Source organism: Cetorhinus maximus, chromosome 17 (genome assembly GCF_964194155.1).
Source record: "Cetorhinus maximus chromosome 17, sCetMax3.hap1.1, whole genome shotgun sequence".
In the NCBI taxonomy this organism is placed as follows: Eukaryota; Metazoa; Chordata; class Chondrichthyes; order Lamniformes; family Cetorhinidae; genus Cetorhinus; species Cetorhinus maximus.
Genome location: NC_135895.1, coordinates 90,476,968 through 90,499,713, shown reverse-complemented (window position 1 = coordinate 90,499,713; position 22,746 = coordinate 90,476,968). Strand labels below are relative to the sequence as shown.

General features: G+C 43.6%; 1 protein-coding gene across 1 annotated transcript in view; it reads right to left on the bottom strand.

Moving 5' to 3' along the window:
• LOC144692567 (procollagen galactosyltransferase 2-like) overlaps positions 1–22,746 on the bottom strand; it is a 198,398-nt gene that overhangs the window by 7,334 nt on the left and 168,318 nt on the right. The window contains exons 7-11 of the mRNA XM_078561563.1: positions 16,115–16,191; positions 12,848–12,954; positions 10,108–10,240; positions 7,589–7,716; positions 198–404 (exon numbers count right to left, since the gene is read on the bottom strand). Of these exons, the coding sequence (XP_078417689.1) occupies positions 198–404; positions 7,589–7,716; positions 10,108–10,240; positions 12,848–12,954; positions 16,115–16,191 (652 nt within the window). The remainder of the gene's footprint in view (positions 1–197; positions 405–7,588; positions 7,717–10,107; positions 10,241–12,847; positions 12,955–16,114; positions 16,192–22,746) is intronic.

The following is a 22,746-nucleotide window of genomic DNA, read 5'->3' as shown; positions in this document are numbered from 1 at the left end:
CATGCTGTTTGATACAATCTGCCAGTCTTTGGGATGTATGGCCTACATGCCTGGCTCTTTACTATGGAAATCGCCAGACAAATCCATCTTTAATACTATTTTGATTGATAGGTGCTACTTACGGTAAAAATCTAGTATGGTCTCTGCTCCACAGTTCCCCTCCCTCTCCACTGCCCAGATGTACATTAGTTACTTACACTGGATGTTTATTGTACATGATGGGTAAAAATTCATCCACTGGCAACATCTTCCCCAGAGGTTCAGCTCCCACCAGTTTTTTGGCCCCTTGCTGAGATATGACATAGGCCAACGTCCAGTAGGAATAATCTGCTTCTACTAGGTTCATAATGCCAGGCACAGACTTTTCCGGATGTTCCACTTGCATCCGTTTCCGACCAACGTAGCTGAAGTGAAAACAACAATGGAAAATGTAATTGACTTTGTGGGAAAGGAGTAGACTGACACAGGTTAAACACAGTCCTGCATCTCCTCCAGATCCTAAACTCTGTGTGCTGCTTAGATAACTGAACAAGAATGTTAAGTAAAAAGTGCTTCTAAGGTGTAATTGGACAAAATCTTCAAGACGATTGACATAACGTAAAGTAATGGCAGCAATGTTAACTTAAAGGAATACTAATAGTTGTTTGGTAGTACAAACTTGAGTATTGCTGAAAAAAGAGACATGTCTAAGCTTTTCGTCTGGCACTCATCAGGACACCAGCAGGACACTGAGGTGGAAAACAACAATTTATACTGTACGTGAGGAGAGTGCTGATTGGTTGGCAAGTGGCATTGCCACGGAGAATGTACCAGTGATGGTGACTGACAGTTAACTGCCAAGCATTGTTTGAAATTTAAACCAGGCAGCTTAATCTTGATTGGTCAAGGCGTTGCTCTGAGGAATGAATCAGCAAATGGCTGTCACTTATTTTGTTTAGCTGAAACAGACACAGTATATACGTGTTCTTTCTGTCTGCAAAGAACAGGGCTCTGTGTATTAATATATGTAGCTGCCAGTACACACAAATGCGCCACACAGCGAACCTGACTGACAGTCTTAAATTGGTTGTCAGTGTAATTCTTAGCACACTGAGGATTATTTAGCAAATGTTATCCAATCACGGAACCACATCTAATGTTGGCCACTGTGTTTTGAGTTTTGCAAACACAGGCTGGTTGGGTATGGTCTGTACCTTGCTCGTTGTGAACAGCAGCTGGGACATGCTGTTTGATACGATCCGCCAGTCTTTGGGACATATGGCCTACATCCCTAGCATCACACTGGCACTGAAATTCATACACCACATCACTCATTTGTGTGATAGGCAGAACGTCTTTTTGGCTTGAAGGCAGCATCCTGTTAGTGGTGAATACCATTCGTGTTGCTACTGCATAGTAGCAGCTTGAAACAGCTATCTTCACCTGTTGCTCAAAGTTTTGCGATACCTTGCCTTTCCAGGGTAACCTGAGGTAGACTGGGCACTTTTCAGGGCCGAAAATGATGGCTTTAGGCCTGTTCATGAGTTTGCGTGATATACAGAAGTTACAGGAGGATATAGATGGGCTGGTCAGATGGGCTGATCAGTGGCAAATGGTATTTAATCTGGATAAGTGTGAGGTGATGCACTTGGGCAGGACAAACAAAGCACGGGAATGAATGGTAGGACCCTGGGAAGTACCAAGGATCAGAGGGACCTTGGTGTGCATGTCCACTGGTCCCTTAAATTGCGGGACAGGTAGATAAGGTGGTTAAGAAGGCATATAGGATACTTGCCTTTATTAGCCAAGGCATAGAATATAAGAGCGGGGAGGTTATGCTGGAACTGTATAAAACACTGGTTAGGCCACAGCTAGAGTATTGCGTGCAGTTCTGGAATCCGCATTATAGGAAGGATCTGATTGCGCTAGAGAGAGTGCAGAGGAGATTTACCAGGATGTTGCCTGGGCTGGAGAGTTTTAGTTATGAAGAGAGATTGGATAGACTGGGATTATTTTCCCTGGAGCAGAGGAGATTGAGGGGCGACATGATTGAGGTGTATAAAATTATGAGGGACATAGATAGGGTAGACAGGAAGGAACTTTTCCCCTTGGTGGAGGGATCAATAACCAGGGCACATAGATTTAAGGTAAGGGGCAGGAGGTTTAGAGGGGATGTGAGGAAGAATTTTTTCACCCAGAGGTTGGTGGGAATCTGGAACTTACTGCCTGAAAGGGTGGTAGAGGCAGAAACCCTCATAACATTTAAGAAATATTTGGAGGTGCATTTGCAATGCCATGGCATATAAGGCTATGGGCCTAGTGCTGGGCAATGGGATTAGAATGTTAGGTACTTGTTTGACCGGCATAGACTTAATGGGCCGAAGGGCCTTTTTCTGTGCTGTAGGCCTCTATGGCTATGACTCTACGACAGCGCGAATGGATCTCACCAGGATAACCATTATCCTGTAGGATGTCTTTGATGCGCCCTATTTCAGTGTCAAGCTTGCATGGTGAGCAAATGGCTCGGGCCCTATTTACAAGGTTGCCAATGAGACCAATTTTATAGTGTGTGGAGCTGTAAGGCAGGATTTCTGGCTCGGCGGGTGGGTGTGTGCCTGACCCGACCGAGTGTAAAATGACGTACAATGATGTCGGCCAAGTGTGCCAACGGTCACCCGCAGTCGCACGATAGTCTGTTTGGCGGCCGCACTCCAGTGCACCCGCCGACAATTAAAAGGCCTATTAAGGCCATTAAGTTATCAATTGTGCTTAATTTTTCACTGCCCGTTCAACCTAATGGTTGGCGGGCAGGCGAGAAAGGCCTTTGCGTTTTTTTTTGGAAACCTCATCCACGGGCGGGATGAGGTTTCCAAAAGCAAATAAAAATAAAATAAAAACTTCAATTTTTAATTAAAAACATGTCCCTGCTCATGCGACAGAGTCAGATGAGGGGACATGTTTCATTAAATTTTTCCGTTGTTTAATAATCTTTTCAATATATTCTTCATTTCCCTGAGGCAGCTCCATTATTCAGCACTCCTCTGCGCCCAGTTCGTGCTTGCCCCGCTCACCCCTGCCCGTACAGACAGCGCTCAGGCTGCCGCTCGTGTATCATGCTGGGCAGGCCTTAATGGGCCCGCCAGCGTGTAATCGCGGTGCGCTGTTGATCGCGGACGGCGGTCGGCTTCCTCATTGCCGCCGCCCGCCCCGGCCGATCCCGCACGCCAAGGTCAAAATTCTGCCCTAAGAATCCCAACGCATATATTGACCGGTGAAAGTATTCTTGAGGTAGACCACACCCCTATCAGATTTCTCAACTAATACGTCTCCTTATATTGGTGTTCTTGCGAGTATCCTGATGAGTGCAAGACAAAAAGCTCAGGCATGTCTCTTTTTTGAGCAATACTAAAGGAATACTCGGGAACAGGCCGTAATATTGGGCTGCAAATTCCAAACTCCCCAGTGGGGTTTGCACGGCAATTGCCCAGAACTGCAGACTTCCTCTGGGCACCAACCGAAAATGCGATTTAAATCGCAAATTTCAGATGGTTCTGGCTGTGTTACACAAATAGTTACTCAGAAAATGTTATAAGAATTAAAACCGCTTCTAACTTTTGGGTATCTGTTGTAAAGACCCAGATGGACCCCCTCGCGGGACACCCCCGCTCCCCCATGGAACTCCTCCCCCCGCCCAAAACCCCAACCCCCCAGGGGTCTCCTCCCAACCCCTGACTACACCGCCCAAGCGGTATTCCCCAACTCCACCACACCTCCCCATGGATTCCCCACCAACCCGACCCCCGCCGCAGTACTGAAACCCCCCGGCAGTACCGAGCTCCCTCTGCAGTACCGACACCTCCACCCCTACTGACCTAAGTGACACCCGCCTTCCCCACCCCAACGCGGACCCAGCTCCCCTTCTGACCCGATTGGACCTCTCTCCTGACCTCCGACACCGGCCCCCATGAGGTCCGACCCCACCCCCCCCACACCCTGACAACGTCTGACCCCGCCCACCTCCCCCAATGTCCCACCCCCTGATGTCTGACGCCTCCCACGACCCCTTGATGTCTGACCGGGCCTCCGATGTCTGACCCACCCCACTCCCCACTGATGTCCAAAAGTTCAGGGTGGAGCTTAAGAAAGCAATTAGGAGAGCAAAGAGGGGATATGAGAAAGCTCTGGCTGGTAAAAGTAGGGAAAATCCCAAGATACTCTATAAGTATATCAATGGGAAGGGGATAACCAGGGAAAGAGTAGGGCCCATTAGGGATCAAGGGGACAATCTATGGGTGGAGCCAGAGGACATTGGTAGAGTTTTGAACGAATACTTCACATCCGTCTTCACCTAAAAGAATGAGCATGAAGGTATCGAACTTGGGAAGAGAGACTGCGAGGTTCTTGAGCAAATTGATATAGGGAGTGACAAGATATTGGAGGAGTTAGCAGGCTTAAAAGCAGACAAATCTCCAGGTCCGGATGATTTGGGTCCCAGACTGCTGAGGGAGGCAAGGGAGGAGATCGCAGGGGCCCTGACCCAAATTTTTAATTCTTCTCTGGCCACAGGGGAGGTTGCCAGAGGACTGGAGAACAGCTAATGTGGTTCTGCTATTTAAGAAGGGTTGTAGAGATAAGTCAGGGAACTACAGGCCAGTGAGTCTCATGTCAGTGGCAGGGAAACTATTAGAGAAAATTCTGAAGGAGAGAATCTATCTTCATTTGGAGAGGCAAGGTTTGATCAGGAATAGTCAGCATGGCTTTGTCAGAGGGAGGTCATGTCTAACAAATTTGATTGAATTTTTTGAGAAGGTGACCAGGTGTGTAGATGAGGGTAATGCAGCTGATGTAGTTTATATGGATTTCAGCAAAGCCTTCGACAAGATCCCACATGGGAGACTTATAAAGAAGGCAAATGCACATGGGATTGATAAGGTGGATTCAAAATTGGCTTAGTTGTAGGAGACAGAGGGTGATGACAGAAGGATGCTTTAGTGACTGGAAGCCAGTATCCAGTGGTATACCACAGGGATTTGTGCTGGGTGCCCTATTATTTGTCATTTATATAAGCAACATAGATGACTATGTGGGGGGTAGGATTAGTAAGTTTGCGGATGACACAAAGATTGGCGGGATGGTTAACAGTGAGGTTGAGTGTCTTGGGCCACAGGACGATATAGACGGGATGGTCAAATGGGCAGATAATTGCCTGGGATGAAACATTTAAGTTATGAAAAGAAGTTGGATAGACTTGGGTTGTTTTCGTTGGAGCAGAGAAGACTGAGGGGTGACCTGATCGAGGTGTACAAGATTATGAGGAGCATGGACAGGGTAGATAGGGGGCAGTTGTTCCCCTTAGTTGAAGGGTCAGTCACGAGGGGACTACGTTCAAGGTGAGGTTTAGGGGGGATGTGAGGAAAAACTTTTTTACCCAGAGGGTGGTGACGGTCTGGAATGCACTGCCTGGGAGGGTGGTGGAGGCGGGTTGCCTCGCATCCTTTAAAAAGTACCTGGATGAGCACTTGGCACGTCATAACACTCAAGGCTATGGGCCAAGTGCTGGTAAATGGGATTCGGTAGATAGGTCAGGTGTTTCTCATGTGTCGGTGCAGACTCGATGGGCCGAAGGGCCTCTTTTGCACTGTGATTCTGTGATTGTGTGAATTCCCGAGAAAGTGTCCAAATAATTCAATGTCCTTCCAATTTAAAAAAAGATCATTATTGGAGATATGGATTCCCAACAAGTGCTTCCATCCAAAATCAGAAGGGCAACATCTCCTGCACCATCCTATCGTCCCACTGAGCAATATTCCTGATTTAAGGGGGGGATTCCACTGTGAGCCCATTCCTTCCAGCACTAAACTGAGACTACCCACACTGACTTCCCTTCACACCACTATAGTCAACAGAGCAGACATTCATCCCAGTAGCCTAGGCTGGTTTGGAATCAACAGTCAGAGCTGATAGGCCAATCTTTAGCCTGCCACATCAGATTGTCCACAGAAGTTGAAGGGTTTTTTTTAGATATAAGTTTGGAAGGGACATTTTTAAACAAATATTCAAATAAAAAGCCATATCCAAGAGCATTTCTTAAAATTATGAAAGCATGGTGATTGATGTTGAGCACCTATATAGATCCTCTAAAACTGTAAAATTGCACCTCTAAGCCCGTCAAAAATCAATGTTACCTCCTTTTCATTCATGTGTTTGGAGCAGCCTTGGGGGGTTCCTTTAAAAATGCCTGGTGCCCTATGTCCAATAGTAGTGGGCAGAAAATCATTCCATGTGTGTCTGCCCACTGGTATTAGAAAATTGTGCCAGATCCTACAAATAGCATAGAAATACTGTAGCAAGCAGGTGCACTGGCTGCCTATTTCAAGGCCCTCTTGACATTCAGGCTGGGTAGGCCTCAGGCAGCCAGTGTAGTCTGAGATTGAGGCCAGTATATTGAGTCCGTATTTGGGACCTATAGAGTGCTTTGCCTTGCATAGAAGGTTTTGGGTCACTGATAAGGCCATTATATTTGAGGTTGCCAGTTATGAAGAGTCTCATACAGAAGGTGTGCTCCAATGCCCAGCCCAAAGCAGTTTGCTGCAAATTTGTACTAATGCACACAGCCTGCAATTGAAACGTGCAAATGATTCTTCACAAGCAGATGATGCGTGCTCAACATTTTGTGTGTGAGAAAATAAATATCTTGTTAAGCTGGTAGCTTCTGCTCCCACTGGGCAATTTAAAAACATACATGCACATACGCACACACCCCAAAACCCCAATGGCTGAATAGAAGAGATTTCAGTAGCGCCAACTCACTCTATTACAGAGTTCTCCTGGTTCACAGTTCATTTAATCTTTTTCTGCATCCAGCACCAATAAAACACATATTTCTTCCTTCCAGGTGTCAAGGATTGCAAGCTTCTGAGATAACTCTGAGATAGCGATGCTCTTTCTGATCCTTTTTCTGATCCCAGCCCTGCTTCGATTGATTTAATCTCTCCTGCCCTTCACCCTATCAAACATGGTTATATATTGTTGAATTATCTGTAACTATCTGTAAAGAGCTAGGAACTAATTGTCATGTGTAAGTGTTCTGGGGGGCAACTTTTCACAGCTGCATTAGAGACTCATGTGAAGTATAACAGAACCAGTTCAAACCAGTCCTTCTATTGAACCAGACAGCATGGCAAAATTAAACTTAAGGAGTTTTTGATCTTTCCAACTTTAAAGTGTGATTATTAACAACACCTGGGAACCAAAAGACAACTGGAACACACAGCTCAGGCTTTTGCCTTGATTTTTTTCCTCCTCCTCCTCCCTTTCCTGGCTCTGTACTCAATTAAAAACTGTTACATTTCCAACTTCTGATGAAAGATCATTGACCTGAAACATACACACTGTTTTTTCCTCCATGCTGAGTTTACCAGCATTTTTTTGTTTCTGCGTCAGGGGAGAACTGTTCTAGTCATACTGCGACATGAAGTCAGCACACTGTTTATATGGTCCATCGCTACAGGTTCTGAGGAAATCTAATTTAGAGATCAGTAGTAAAACGGAAAGGCCCTGCATTGTTCAACCTTCAGTATTTAATCAGTTGTTGTACGTTTAGACTTACATCAGGTCCCAGTCCAGCTGGTTCTCCTCGATATCATCCATCAGCTTTGTTATTCTTCTTCGAAAATGTGGCTGAAACCTATTGTCATCTTCTAGGACAAGGGCCTTCTTTAGTCCTCGGTCAATGACCTGAATGATGGAGACAGAACATTTAAAAACGTTTTGTTGCACAGACTAGGCTTATATTGCCTTGAGTATGGAAGATTAAGGGCAGATCAAGTTGAGGTGTTTAAGATAGTTAAAGGATTTGGTAGGATAGATAGGGAGAAACCATTCCCCCTGGTGGGCGAGTCCAGGACAGTGGTGGGTTGAGGGGCGTGTCCAGGTGTTAAAATTGACGCTGGGCCATTCAGAGGTGAAATCGAGAAACGCAACCTCACACAAAAGGGGTTATGGAAATCTGAAACCCTCTCCTCTAAAAATCTGTTGAAGCTGGGGGCCTAATTGAAAATTTCAAAACAGAGATTGATAGATTTTTGTTCGGCAAAGGTATTATGGGTTACAGAACCAAGGTGGGTAGATGAAGGTAAGCTACAAATCAGCCATAAACTGATGAGCAGAATTACTGAAGTAAGAACTCTTTTTAATCTGGTTAGTGAAATTAAATAACTCAAGCAGCATCCTTAAAATCATTGGATCGTAGGGTGGCTGCAGCACAGAATGAGGTCATTCGGCCCGTCATGTTTGTGCCAGCTCTCTGCAAGAACAACTCACCCAGCCCCACTGCATCCCCCTTTCCTTGGGGTCTTGCAATATTTTTCTCTTCAGATAGTTATCCAATTTCCTTTTGAAAGTTATGATTGACATCTATTTATTTCAATAACTGTCTTTCAAATCCTTTGTCAGGATCAAACTTTAAACTCTAATTAATAACCCCTGCTGTGGTTACTTGCAGTTCCTTGGCCTCGGCATAGGTGGCACCCTCTTCTTTGTCACATAGCTGCAATTCCCAGCTGTTTTAATGACGGAGGGCAGTGACGATTTGTCTGGGTGTCCAGACTTGTTATCGTAAACGTGACGGACTAAATTCTCAACCCATCAATTTTGAAAGTGTGTGAAAATAGATATTTTGTCCAACACTGTCAAAACAGCGAGCTAATAGACATTGGAGGAAAAAATTGCTGCTTCATTTGCATCTGGAGACGCATAACTCATGCCATGTCTTGTTGTCTGGTCTGTACATGTACATTAGGAAAAGTTACCATGACTGAGGAACTACTATCTAAGGTCACAAGTGGTACTGCTGGAGGGGCTGGTAGATTCGACCGGCATTCCTCAATAAATCCACAGGCAATGTCTAAATGATACAAATCAACCAAGTGAAATGATTTTATCCTCAGGAGAGTTAATATCAGGTTCTGTTTTGGCTTTTGTCCAATCGTTGCACTGTTCTGGTATCCAAATTAAATACACATTAGATTCCAGCTTAGAGATTCAGGCTGAGATTGAAAAGATTAGATCAGTTGAAAAGCAGCTCTATAAAATGACTAACAGCTGCAAACCATCTTGTAGCATCAATGTTCATTTTTCTGTTCATCCAAAAAGCTTTCACAATGAGTTATGTAAGAAAGGCCTGAGTTGCACTGCAGAATTGTATAGACAGATTGTGCTATTGAATAGCATTGCATCTTGGTTGGTTTTATAAAGAGACTAAACAGTTGACTCTTGGTATGCACATGACACTCGTAAAGTTACAATCAGTTTCACAACAGGGAGAAAGGTTGCCATTCAAAAGATTGGTGAGCATTTACAGCACTGTGCTGGTGTTGCTGAGATGTGATTCACGACTATGATCCCACACCCACACACCTTATTACTGCTCTACCCCCATGGGAATGCTCCCATACAGAAGTCCACTATTCCTTCTAGAAGTGATAGAAATGATCAAAGATGAATTATTCCCCACAGCAACCTTGTACCATTTCCTAAAGAAACAATTTCAGAGAGATGTTAGCAGAAGACTAGGTCTGGGTCATCTACCAAGCTCACTCTGGTTGAGATGGCGGTTGATGTTACAGATTGGTTTGTCTCCCAAAACTCTTCACTCATGCTCGCCTCAAGAGGCAGCTTCATAAACAGGCCCATGCCTCTAGTGAAGCAAAATTTAATTTTACACAAATAATGAAAGGGATGCAGCATGCCTCAGGGCTATCAATCAACCCTTTTTACCCTGCATCATTCTGGGTATAACGCAGGTCATGATGTAACTGAAACAATATAACCTGAGCAGGGCAGCTCCCCATCTCCATCATGGGAGGAGAGGGGGAATACTCTTTATAGAAAACATTGACAGTCTCACTCTCAACAAAATAAACACCAAGTAAGGATGTGTTTCTGATTTTATGCTTCTACATCAGCAATACAAGATATTCAGATGCATTTACCTCAAGTGACAGACCATTTCTAAAGCACAGGGAGCTCTAATAGAATCTCTGGAGGTAGATGAACACACTTTAAGTGACAACACATCTAGAAACACCTGAAATAAGTGAACGTGTACATGAGGGTCGATCATCTTACCTCTTTCCAGATGTAATAATGACTCAGGAAGCAGCCTATTTCTCCCCGTGTTAGTATTCTTCCTGAGTAAGGGTCATGATACCCTGGCAACATTTCAATGTTGAGAGCTTTCAGGTGGCTTGTGTTGAGGGCTCTGTCAATACAAAACATCTGTCACATTATGGTACCCTATGTCTGAGCAGGGTTAAGACACATTAGGAAATTAGCCCTCCAAGGCGTGAAATGACCTGAAATGACCAGTGCCTGCAGTTTTTCCTGTCATTATCAATCCCCAGTTCTACTGCATCAGATCAAATGGAAGGATTGGAATGTAAGCCTGTCAATCTTTTTTAAACATGCTGTTTGATGGCACATGGATCATGGTTTGAAAATCTGTTCTGAGCTGATAGTGATATATACTGGTTGCAGTGTAAACCTCAACCCTGCTTGTCCAATATCAAGTCATCTGAACCTTGGCAAGACCAAAGCTATTCTGCTAGGTTTAGCTCCAATGCTTCTGATTTTGGACTGGAGGAAGAGGTGTACAGTGGGGTTCTCCAGGGGTTGGCGTTGGGATCTCTTTTCTTGGTACACTATATATTAGTGACCTAGACTTGGGTCTACAGGGCACAACTTCAAAATTTGCAGATGATATAAAACTTGGAAGATTTCTGAACTGTGAGGAGGAGACTGTTTAACTCCAAGTGGACACAGACAGGCTAATGCATTGGATGGACAGGTGGCAGATGGGATGCAAAGCTGAGAAGTGTGAACTGATTCATGAAGAACAAGGAGAGGCAATATAAATTAAAGGATACAATTCTAAAGGGGGTACAGGAGTAGAGGAACCTGGAGGTACACGTGTACACATCATTGAAGGTGACAGGGCAGGTTAAAAAAGCAGTTAAAACATACAGGATCCTGGGCTTTATAAGTAGGGGCATAGAATACAAAAACAAGGAGTTATGATGGACCTATATAAAATACTGCTTTGGAGTACTATGTCCAATTCTGGCCATCACACTTTAGGAAAAATGTGCAGGCATCAGAAAGGGTTCACAAGAATGGTTCCAGGGACAAGGAACTTCAGTTATGTGGATAGATTGGAGAAGTTGGGCCTGTTCTCCTTGGAGAATAGAAGATTAAGAGGAGATTTGATAGTTTCAAAACCACGAGGAGTCCGGATATAGGGAAAAACTGTTCCCGTTGGGGGAAGGACCAAGGACCAGAGGACGCTGATTTAAGATGAATGGCAAAAAAAGGCAATGGGGACATGAGGAAAACCTTTTTACATAGTGAGTGGTTAGGGGCTGGAACGCACTGCCTGACAGTGTGGTGGAGGCAGATTCAATTGCGGCTTTCAAATCATTATCGGACAAGAGAAAAAAAAAATGCAGGACTGCAGGGAAAAGGTGGGGGAATGGCATTAGATGAGTTGCTCTTGCAGAGGGTCAGCATGGATCCGATGGGCTGAAAGGCCTTCTTCTGTGTTGTAACCATTCTATGATTCCATGATTCTTTCAGCCCCATTCCCAGCTGGTCACAACCTGAACCTGACTCTTCTTCAGCAATCTCTTTCTATCCACATTCCAGCTGGTTTGTGTCACTGCATTTTATCTGCTGGTGAGAATTCCCTTTTTTTCTCTCTCTGCTTGTTCCTGGAACCCTGTGCTGAAAATGAAATTAATGGAAAAATAAACACGGGTGCTTGATAAATAATTACCCAAAATTAAGCAGCACCTTAAAATATTTATTTGCACACCATTGCAGAGATTTAGGGCTGAGTTTTCCCAGCCCCATGGAGAGAAGGATTGGAGGTGGGGAGGGTTACGGTGGGGGGTGGGGGGGGTGGCGGGGGGGGGATACCCCAGGAAAGCAGTGGGAGCCTCTGCAATTTTCCTGTCGGGCATGGGCCCCAAGCTGCGTCGGGAACCCACTGACTCTGTAGGAGGCAGCCTGTCGCTGGGAGTTCTGTGGGCCATGGGTGGCTGACTTAATTGGCAGCACTAGGGGGCCACAGTGCACACAGGATTCAGGGGCAGCCAAAGGCATTCTTCTTGAGGGGCCACCCTTCCACCCTGAGGCCCCGCTCAGTACTTTATCCTCTTGTTTAGCATTGAAGAGGGAGGCCATCATGAGCGCCTCCATTTTGAGGTGCAACTTGATTTCCCTCTTCTCCGTCAGCGCTCACCTCTCCCAGCGGGGTTACCACCTGGGCATTACTGATATCCTTCCAATTGGGCCTCTCCTGCATCCCGGGTCCGCCTGTCACCCTTAATTGGACGTCGGATGTGGAGGCGCCAATTAGTAGGCCCTCTCACGTAAAGTTGCTCCAGCAGGCCCACTGAAGCCACGCACAGACCTGGCCAGGGTCCTAAATGCCTGCAGGAAAATTCAGCCCATAAAATTAGTACCGCAAAGCCAAAGTAGGGTCTATTTATCAAGCAAGTATAATAGTATTGGAAACCTTAAGTTAATTTTAACTGCCAGCAAGCAGCCCATGAGCCATGAGTTTCAGCGGGAAGCTGGTCCATTTTAACAGCTGGCCACATTAAAACTCATCCAAATGGCAAAAAAGTGGCAACCCAAATCAAGTGGAAAAGATGCCAGAATTTTTTGCTCCAATTTTCTTCAACAAATAACATTTTACCAAAAAAAGAGTACACACGCTGAAGAAAAGCAATAGAATTTCACACTTTGATGGGTAAATACAATCTATATGGGGTTATTGTATATTATTTTCTTCAGGGTCAGTACTTACTTCCCATCTACAGCATCTACCACTTTGCCTTCAATGTTCAGCTCGTAAAGAGTGCGAAGCATTCGTTTCCTCCTGTCTGTCCTGCGCTTGAGATTTATCATGAAGATCTAAATGCAAGTTCACATTAACTGGTTACCACTGCTGACTTGGCAGCGATTACCTTCTGTTTTAAAGGCTTTTATATACCGCTGATGTCTTATCTCTTCAATGACGCACACTGGGAACTTGTTCTTAACAGGCGAGTTAAACCATCTGCTTTGAATATTTGCTATGCTTTCTTTAGAACTAGTCTTTAGCAAATGGTTGTGGGTCAACAGCTAATGACTAAGTCTACAGTTCTCACAACATTCACACCTCCACTGTCCACTTCCCAGCAAAAGATTAAGAAATAATGATTCTAAATCAAAGAATTTTATTCTTTTAGGTGGATGTAAAAGATTGCCTGGTACCATTCAAAGAGGAGCCGGGAGTTCATCCCGTTGGCCGTACTCCATCAACTGATGAGTCAATGGGATTATTGCAATAGTCCGTCAATTGGTGACCCTGTGAATCAATGAGCGAATTGGGTTATGGCAATATTCCATCGCTTGATGAGTCAATAGGATTATTGCACTAGTCTGTCAATTGACCCAGCTCTGCAGTTTTTGTGGTCAGATGTGGGATGCTATACATAATATATGCAATCACAAACAAAGTTATTCTCCAGAGCCTTGAGAAATCAGTTTAACACATTGCTCATTTTGTTGTTGGTGGCACCCAATATTTTATCCTTTTTCAGGAAGCATCACTTATGACAAGTTTGATTCCTGTGCCAAAGTCCCATTGACGATAGGCCCTGGTGTAGTGATGGCGCGGGACAAACAGAATAGCTGGTGCATGTACAATTCCTGAGCTCAATGCCATATGTAAGTCTCCAATCGTGACCAGTGGGAGCTCTTTTAGATGGACAGAATGCGCGGTGAATTCACAACTCCCCAGCCATGTTTGGGAATGGCTTCAGTTATGGTAGATAAGTGAATACATGGAATTCTGTAGGAAGGGTAGTGGAGAGTGATACAATGTGTTGAAACTCCTAGCTGCTGTGCCACAGAGTGGTCAGATATGGGTTTCTAGATAAGATACCTTATTTCCCCATCTCTGTCATACTGCTGCCGGAGGTGCCAAGCAATTGCCAGGGTGCAAGAGCAGGTCAGGAGGCAGGTCTCCCTGGGGTGCACTTACACCACTTGGTAGCGGCTAGGAAGATAGGATTTAATCCGGCTGCCCCTATAAGGCCACGGAACCTAATTGTTGTAAAAGGGCACATCCTGAAGTGAAAAGCAGCTTTCCCTGAAGAAAGGTTGCGGACTGACAAATTATTTTTAAAGCCCAGATCAGGTTTATAAAAGCCAGGCACTATTCAATCAGATGCTACTTGTTATTTAACACATTCCTAAATTGCTCATCTAATTCTTGTTTGTTGTTGTTTAGGTTAGAGGCAATTAAGTTTGTGTGTTTTGCAGGTTTTGCATAGGTGACACTTTCAATTATGACTGATGTGATAAACTTTTACACACACTGACTTTATAGAGGCGATATCATGAGCTCGGTCAGATGACAATGAAAGAAAAATGTTTCATTAGCCAACACATTTACAGGGAGATAAGGGGTCGATTTAGGTACAACCTGAATTAACCGCTGTTAAACCAACAACATGGATTGCATTCATTAATTAACCAGCTCATTAGTCAGGTCTTTTCAAATTAATGGACTGATTTGATTACAAAATTTATCAAACTCATTTCCAGAAACAATACAATTAGGGGCCAATCTAATGCTTCACGCACTGTTCTATTTATAAAGCCATGGCTTTGCAAAACCTTTCAAATCCAGTGGCAAAAAAGGAGCATCCTCTCCCAAGCCAACGTGCCCAGCATTGAGTCACTACTCACTCGCAACACGTCATTCGTACACCTGACAACAGATTCCCGAAGCAATTGCTCTACTCGAACTCCGTTGCAACAGGAGACTCCCAGGAGGAGAGCGGAAACAATTTAGGGATGTCTTCAAAGCATCCCTGAAGAGGCCAAACATCTCCGCTGCCTCATGAGAGACCCTGGCTTATGACTGGCCAAAATGATAAAGGTTTATTCGACAAGGCACAAAATGCATTGAGTGACTTCTTCAGGAACACACAGAGGCCCTAGTCAAGGCATCGGAGAGAGCACACAATCATCCAAACACCCAATCTACCCGATCCTTCAAGCATCAACTGCCCCACACATGGCAGAGTCTGCAGATCACGCATTGAACTTAGCCGTTATCTCAGAACCCATCAAACCAGAGTGGAAACAAGTCATCCTCGATCCTGAGGGACCGCCCAAAAAGAAGTATTTATAATAATGCTATCCTTTAATTATTTGCATAGTAATGATCTAGGGTATTTCAGAAGGGCTGCTGTGAGAATTAAAGAAACAGCTGAACTGAAGAGCAGGATTAGCTGAAAAGTGTTGCAGCAGCAGGGGTTCAAGAAGGCAGCTCATCACCACCTTCTCAAGCGCAATTAGGATGGGCAATAAATGCTGGCCCAGCCAGCGACGCCCACATCCCATGAAGGAGTCAAAAAAATGTAATCTCTAGGTTTCACCCTAGCAAGGAGCTGATCCACTTAGAGTGAGAGATCTATCAGCAGTGATTCTCAAACCTTCTCAAAGTTCAGTTATGTTATATTCTAGCCCTTTCTAATTAAAGAGCAAGTTTTTATTATGCTATTGCCCTGAACTTCCCTTGTTATTGTTTCTAGGACTTATCAAAGTTAAATCAATTCCAACATAATTTTATTGCCTAATAACAGATATCAATATGTTCATTTTGATGCAATATCAATGCTTTTAAAGATGGCCGTCCCTTCTTATAAATAAACTTTTCAATTCAATGTAATATAAAAAAAATTCTACTTATGTTAACATAGTGTTTTATGCTACTGTAACTACATTACTAAATCAGTAGTGAATAAGTTTAACCAATGCAATGGAAAGTCAAATTGATATCCTATTGCACTCCTGGAAGATTATTATCCTTGTGGAATAGTCAGTTTACTACTTAATTTAGTCCTGAACAAAAGCCTGTGCCTGCTGAACCTCATTTGGACACAAATTCTACTGATTGGATTTCCAGCTTGGTACAGCAAAGATCAATCTTAAAAACTGGCAGTCTTCGAAGTCTTAATTCTTTCATATGTCAACAGTTGCTTCTGACCAGAGGTTCAGCAATTGCCCTTTCTCTTACCTCATCAAATCCCATCTTGTCTGCATGTCTGACAGGTACAGAAACGTTATTTGAAGGCTCCATGGGAGGATGGTCAACTGGAAAACAAAGGGACAATTAACAGTGTACGCATTTAACTGTGGTTTATATAACGTACTTGGAAACATATCACAGTTCCTGGGTCAAAATCCTGGAACTCCCTCCCTATCAGCACTGTGGGTGTACCTACACCACATGGACTGCAGCGGCTCAAGAAGGCAGCTCACCATCACCTTCTCAAGGGCAATTAGGGACGGGTGAATATTGCTGACCTAGCCAACGCCATCTATATCCCGTGAACAAATATATAAAAAGAAATTATCTTGGTTAACAGTTTGCCCCACCTTTTTGACAATGTAGACAACTTGGGGGCAATAATGATGGACAGATGGACATTATGAAGCTGAATCAGGAGACTTGGCCAGGCATGATTTGAAAGTGGAAGATCCTCCTTCAGCCTCTGCTACCAAAGACAGGTCAACTGGTCATTCATTCATTCCCTGCATGTGGGGCCTTTATCGTGGTCTCTGTCTACCCTTTGTATTAGGTCGCCAACTACACACCTTGCAGGGAGAAAGGAGGAGAGTGCTCACTGTCCCGAAAACATGCAGAAACATGTTACAAATCTGATGGGGGGACTGGAAAATATACACAAAACAAATTGTTAAAAAAAAAATCCAGAGATAAATGTTGCATTAACAGTGCTCACATCTCCCTTCAAAAAATGAATAACTGCACTCCCAACGTAACTATTACTTTGTGTCATATCCATTGAATAAAAAAGTAATATCACAGAATCACAGAATTTTAACAGCACAGAAGGAGGCCATTCAGCCCTTTGTGTCTGCACTGGCTTTCCGAATGAGCATTATGACCTAGTGCCGTTGCCCTGCCTTTTCCCCTGTACCCCTGCACCTTGTTTCTATTTAAATAATCAACTGACGCCCTCTTGTTTGCCTCAATATCACTTAAGCAGTTGTCTTGAAATCACAGGCCTGATTCAGAGCCGCTTTCCAGTTATATATTTTTTGAGGCATTGCCAACTTTTTTGAAGCAATTTGTCAGAATATTGATGTATATTAAGTTGGCATATATCCTTTCCATGCTTGGAGGGCAATTCTCTCAACATCATGAGGCACAGGCTGGTAAAAGTGGAAATTTCCACTTAAATTGGAGACAATTTGTTAAAATGTTCTTTGTACTTTATCTGGTAATCCTGCAGTATTCCACTGAGAAGGGGCGTGAGTCTCATCAGCAAAGTAGGTATAAAGAGGTAGAAACACTTGAAACAAAAGTAATTAATAACTTCACTTCCATATAATTAACTGCCATCTACACACTTAAGTTGCTTCATTTAAATTATCTGATAACTCCACTTATTTCCACTTATCGGAGCAGTCCAAAACTAAGGACCATAAATATAAGATAGTCCCTAATAAATCCAGTAGGGAGTTCAGGAGAAAATTCTTTACTCAGTGAATTGTTAGAATGTGAGACTTCCTACCACCAGGAGTTGTTGAGGCAACTAGCATAGATACATTTAAGGGGAAGTTAGATAAGTATGTGAGGAAGAAAATAGTAGGAGGGCATGCAGATAGGGTTAGATGAAGAAGATGAGGGGGTCCGTGTGCAGCACAAACATTGGCATACCAGTTGGTTAGAATGGCCTGTTTCTGTGCTGTAAAGTCTATGTAATTCATTAAATTCACATTTTGCTTAATTCATATGATGATTTAGCGCAAAAATAACCCAACTACAAATGGCCATAAACAAGACTGCATTGCGGTTCTTTATAATACGTGTGAGTAGATCTGTTTGTTGGTTTTCTTCCAATGCCATACGACAGAGCCAGTACAATTGCCAATCACAGCACTTACGCCCACAATAGCTGAAGTTAATCAACTTGGAAGAAAATAGGGATCAAACCAAGAACTTTTGATCCAAATGATGCAGTACCACCTGCTACATTGTGCACATTGAGATACTGAGGACAATTTTGTGACTTATCAATTTTACGATTTATTGAGGAACCTTTGACCCTTTACTGTTAGCTTGGCTGTTAGGAATCCCTAACAAATTTGCCGAAGGCTGGAAATCGAGATGAAGATTTAGCAACGAATTACAGTTTTCATCTCTACTTCAGAAGCTGCAAATAAAAGATGTAGCAAACTCACAATATAACCCCAGAGAGGCTCATATTTCACATTTATAGCAGCTTTTGGCACATCTTGGTGATTACCATAGATGAATGAGGTGGCAGTGTTGAAAGTGCTAAGCGTGCATTTGCGAACATGCTTTCACACCATGTTTCTTCAAGGCTGGATTTGATCTTTCTCATATCAACTTTCCCTGCTTCCTTCTGATCTTGAAGACAACGATATCTTCGGCATGGATCCTTGGGCTTCCCTCCGTTACCTTGTTCATGTGGCTAGTATTTTGTGTGGGCCTTGACAGTGGGTTTTGGTAGCCTATTAGACCCTTGGCAGTGATGGAACATATTCAGTCATGGCGGGGGGCGGGGAGGGGCATTGAAGCCAAGCAAAATTGACAATAAAATGCACCGGTGCACATTTGAGTCTTTCTATTTGTCATGTATTCATCTGAGCTAGAGGGGGAACAGGGAATGTTTCTGTGGAGTCAGAACCATGCTGACATTGCAAGGGTCATGGACTTTTCCTGCAAGCAAAATTAATTGCTTAGAATGACAAACAAGACACTGTTAAACCGCCCGGTTCACCTGCAGCTTTCCCTGATTGGCCGGTGCTGCAGAACATTAACTGCTTCGTTCTGCCAAATTTTCATTTAAAAACTTACCCATGCAAAATTTTAAGGTGAACTGGAAACCTATTTTTGATTAGGAGGTGCCTTTCCCTGCTCCATGTCAGGGGAAAGGTGTAGAGGGAAGGAGGAGGCTTGTAGCTGTCCGAGTGGCGCCAGGCTCAATGCCATTCCCATTGGCATGAAAGAAGCAGAACGCTATTGATTGAAATCTTCATCTCGATTTCCAGCCCTCAGCAAATTTGTCAGGGATTCCTAACGGCCAAGCTAACAGTAAAGGGTCAAAGGCTCCTTAATAAATTGTAAAATTGATAAGTCACAAGACTGCCCTCAGTAGCTCAATGTGCACAATGTAGCAGGTGGTACTGCATCATTCAGATCAAGAGTTCCTGGTTTGATCCCTGTTTTCTACCAAGTTGACTAACTTCAGCTATGGTGGGCATAAGTCCTATGATTGGCCTCAGCAGCTCCAAGCTACAGAATGGAAAAGTGACAGGGTCCAGGCTTGCTGTGCACAGTGACCACTGGTGAAGGTGTGCCAGGGCAACTGGTTGACAGCAGATACAAAATTAGCTCTGATACAACCCCTGTGGTAGAATTGTCCAAGAACTCTATTTTCAAGGTTGCTACTGCTCTTTTCATATGTATTTTGCTGGGTTAAAAATCACTCTGAAAGTCACTCTTCAACAACGTGAAGCTCACTGGGCTGAATTTTCCCCCCGTTGGGGGGGGAGTTGATGGGCAGGCGCGTGTGGGCGTGCTTCCAATCAGCGCCCCTGATCGAAGGCGTGGCGCCATTTTACGTGGGTGGGCCAATTAAGGCCCGCCCAGCGTGACATCCGCAGGGAAGCACTATGCGCTCCCTGTGCGGGCGGAGGGGGGGAAAATCCCTAAAATCAAGAGTGCGCTCTTTCGGGCATGCGCACGACAGAGCGCACTCATCTCCCTGAGGCTAAGTGCAGCTTCAGGGAGATCGGCTCTACGTGCAAAAATGTTAAAAATAGAAAAAAAAAATTCCCTTACATGTCCCCTCATGTGACATGAGTTGGGACATGTTCATAATTTCCAACAAAACTTTATTAAAATTTTTCAAACCCTACATGAAACCTCATCCTGCCTGTGGATGAGGTTTCATATTTTTTTCTACTTCCCGCCGGGGCTCCCAGCCTTAAAGCTGGACAGGCAGGTCCACTAATTACTTTAATTGCTCTGTCAATGGCCTCAATTGGCCATTGACAGCTTGGCAGGTGTGCAACTGATTTTGCTGCGCCCCCGCCTTCCTGAAAATTTAAATGGGGTCGGGAGTTCCGCCCGACGTCCCCACGTCATTTTACGCGTCGGCGAGCGGGTCCCGCCCCCTGCTCGCCGACGGTAAAATCCTGCTCGCTGAATGATTCCTGTACCCTTGTTGCGCAGGTAAAAATGGTCGCAGAGCAGCATAATCTTCATTGGGAAACTATTGCTGAACTAAATTGCTGGCAAATTGTACTCAGCTTTTTTCTCCAGATGACTGTCCATACAAATCAAATTCGCTGCTTGCTTTCTGTTTCTCTCATCGTTCATAAAGATCAAGATGCATGAACTGTTGTCAGTATCGAGACTTCATGAACTTACAGCTGCTGTGCTCACAGCTCCTTTCCTATCAGTTCACTGAATTTTATGGACATGATTCTCCTCACTGTTTTATCAGCAGGTCCATTTGTCATCATTATTGCACTTTCTTGCCTACCCACGCCCTGCCGTACCACTGACCCCCACCCCCAACAGCCCAAGGTTAAATAACTTTAAGTCAATTGGACATCTGGGCAAGTAAAACAGTTTCCACATTTTTAAAAGTTCTTTTCAGCCAGAATGGTCTCAGACTAACTTAAAAGTCAACTCTACATCAGGTAGTTTTCAATAAACTATTGGTGCGATTTGTATGTCCAAGGGATAGATGTTTAACTCTCATTGTACAATCATTATTTTTCCTGACCAAGTCCAACATCCTGAACTTAAATGACTGTTAACTAGGCCAGTTAGGCTGCAGTGTCATACTGGGGCAAAGTGGTTTCAGCTTTTGTGAGCAAACATTCACATTTTTCTACAACTGTAAATAGTACCTGTGGGAGGAGCAATCAGTTTGCCGTAAGGACTCTAAAATAGCCGCTGGAAAACCAGTAGTTTTCACAGATCCTAATCTACCTCTCCCCAATCTCTTCTTCACTCTTTTGCTTCATGTCATAGACTGCAATGCTAACTTTCATCATCATGTGTTGCATATTCAGATCCAGAACACATTTAGACTGTAAGTGCATAGTTGGTGTGAAGTCAGGTGGCTTAGCACTGATACTATAGGTGCAGTGTGAATATACCTTTAGAAAATACAATTCCACCTTCATTGGAAAAGAAAAGATTCTAAGTAACAACATTTAACAAAAGCTGCAACTTAAACTGAAGATCAACGTGTTCGGTTGCTTCATTGATATAAACGGTGCCGAAAAATATTGGTTGTCTTTTTACATCAATGACGTGTATTAAATTCACAAGGACAATTGAAACTTTCAAGATTGAGATTGATAAAATGTTGTCAGGTAAGAGTATCAAAGGATACGTAGCTAAGGCAACTATACGGCGTTGACATACAGATTAGTCATTACCTAGCTGAATGGTGCAGCAGGTTTGTGGCATCAGATGGCCTAAACCTGTTCCTATGTTTCCAAATCTACATTTGGGTTTAGGCCCTGAACAAGTACATAGAATGACAGAATTTTGCAGCACAGAAACAGGCCATTTGGCCCAGTGGGTCTTTGCTGGAGTTTTTGCTCCACAAAAGTCTGCTCCCACCCAACTTCACCTCACCCTACCACATATCTTTCCATTCCTTTTAACTTCATGTACTTACCTAGCAGATATGCCTCTATGCTAATTGCCTCAAACACCCCATGTTGTGGCAAGTCCCATATTCTAACCACTCACTAAACAAAGGAGTTTCTCCTGACTTCCTTATAGGATTAATGACAATCTTATATTTATAACCCCAATTTTAGATTCCCTTGCAAGTGAATACATGTTCTCTGCATCAACCCTATCAAACATTTCTATCATTTTAAAGACCTCTGGCACACCACCTCTTAGCTTTGTCTTACTTAGAGAAAATAGCCCCAGCCTGTTCAGGTATGACCTCTCAGTTCTGGTATCATCACTGTAAATCTTTCTTGCACTTTCTCCAGTGCTTCCACATCCCTTTTGGAGAACAGAATTGTGCAAAGTACTCTAAAGTACGAGCTAACCAAGCTTCTATAAGTATAACATAACCTCTCTGCTTTTGAATTCTAGAACAAAGGGACAACATAAATGTGTCCTTCCGCAACATTACGTATTGGGATTGTAGTTCTTATTTTCTTACTGTGGGGCTAAGCTGAGGTTCCCATGTCACATTGTACTGCACAAACCCCAGACTCTGGTTCACAATCTCCTGCTCTGGGGTAGTACTTTTACAGTAATTTCTAATGGAGAGTCCAGACCATCTTCCTTCGTTCCATAAACTCATAATTGTATGATGACATCTGGATGGAACTGTGTGATGTAAGCTTGTTAACTTTTACATTTTCATCACTCACAAAAATGAACAAACAAATTTTGGGTTCAGAGGAATCCCAGATGCCAAACACTTGTCATTGTGATGGTGGGAGCTTAGAATGATATTTGGAACAAAAGAAAACCTGGAAGGAAGCAAATCTGGGTTTTTAATTTAATGGACCATTGATTCCTACTGAACCAGTCTATAATCATGAAGTTACATTAATTCTTCATGGATTTCCTAACTGTTTAACTTAATGAAGGAACGTAGGTGA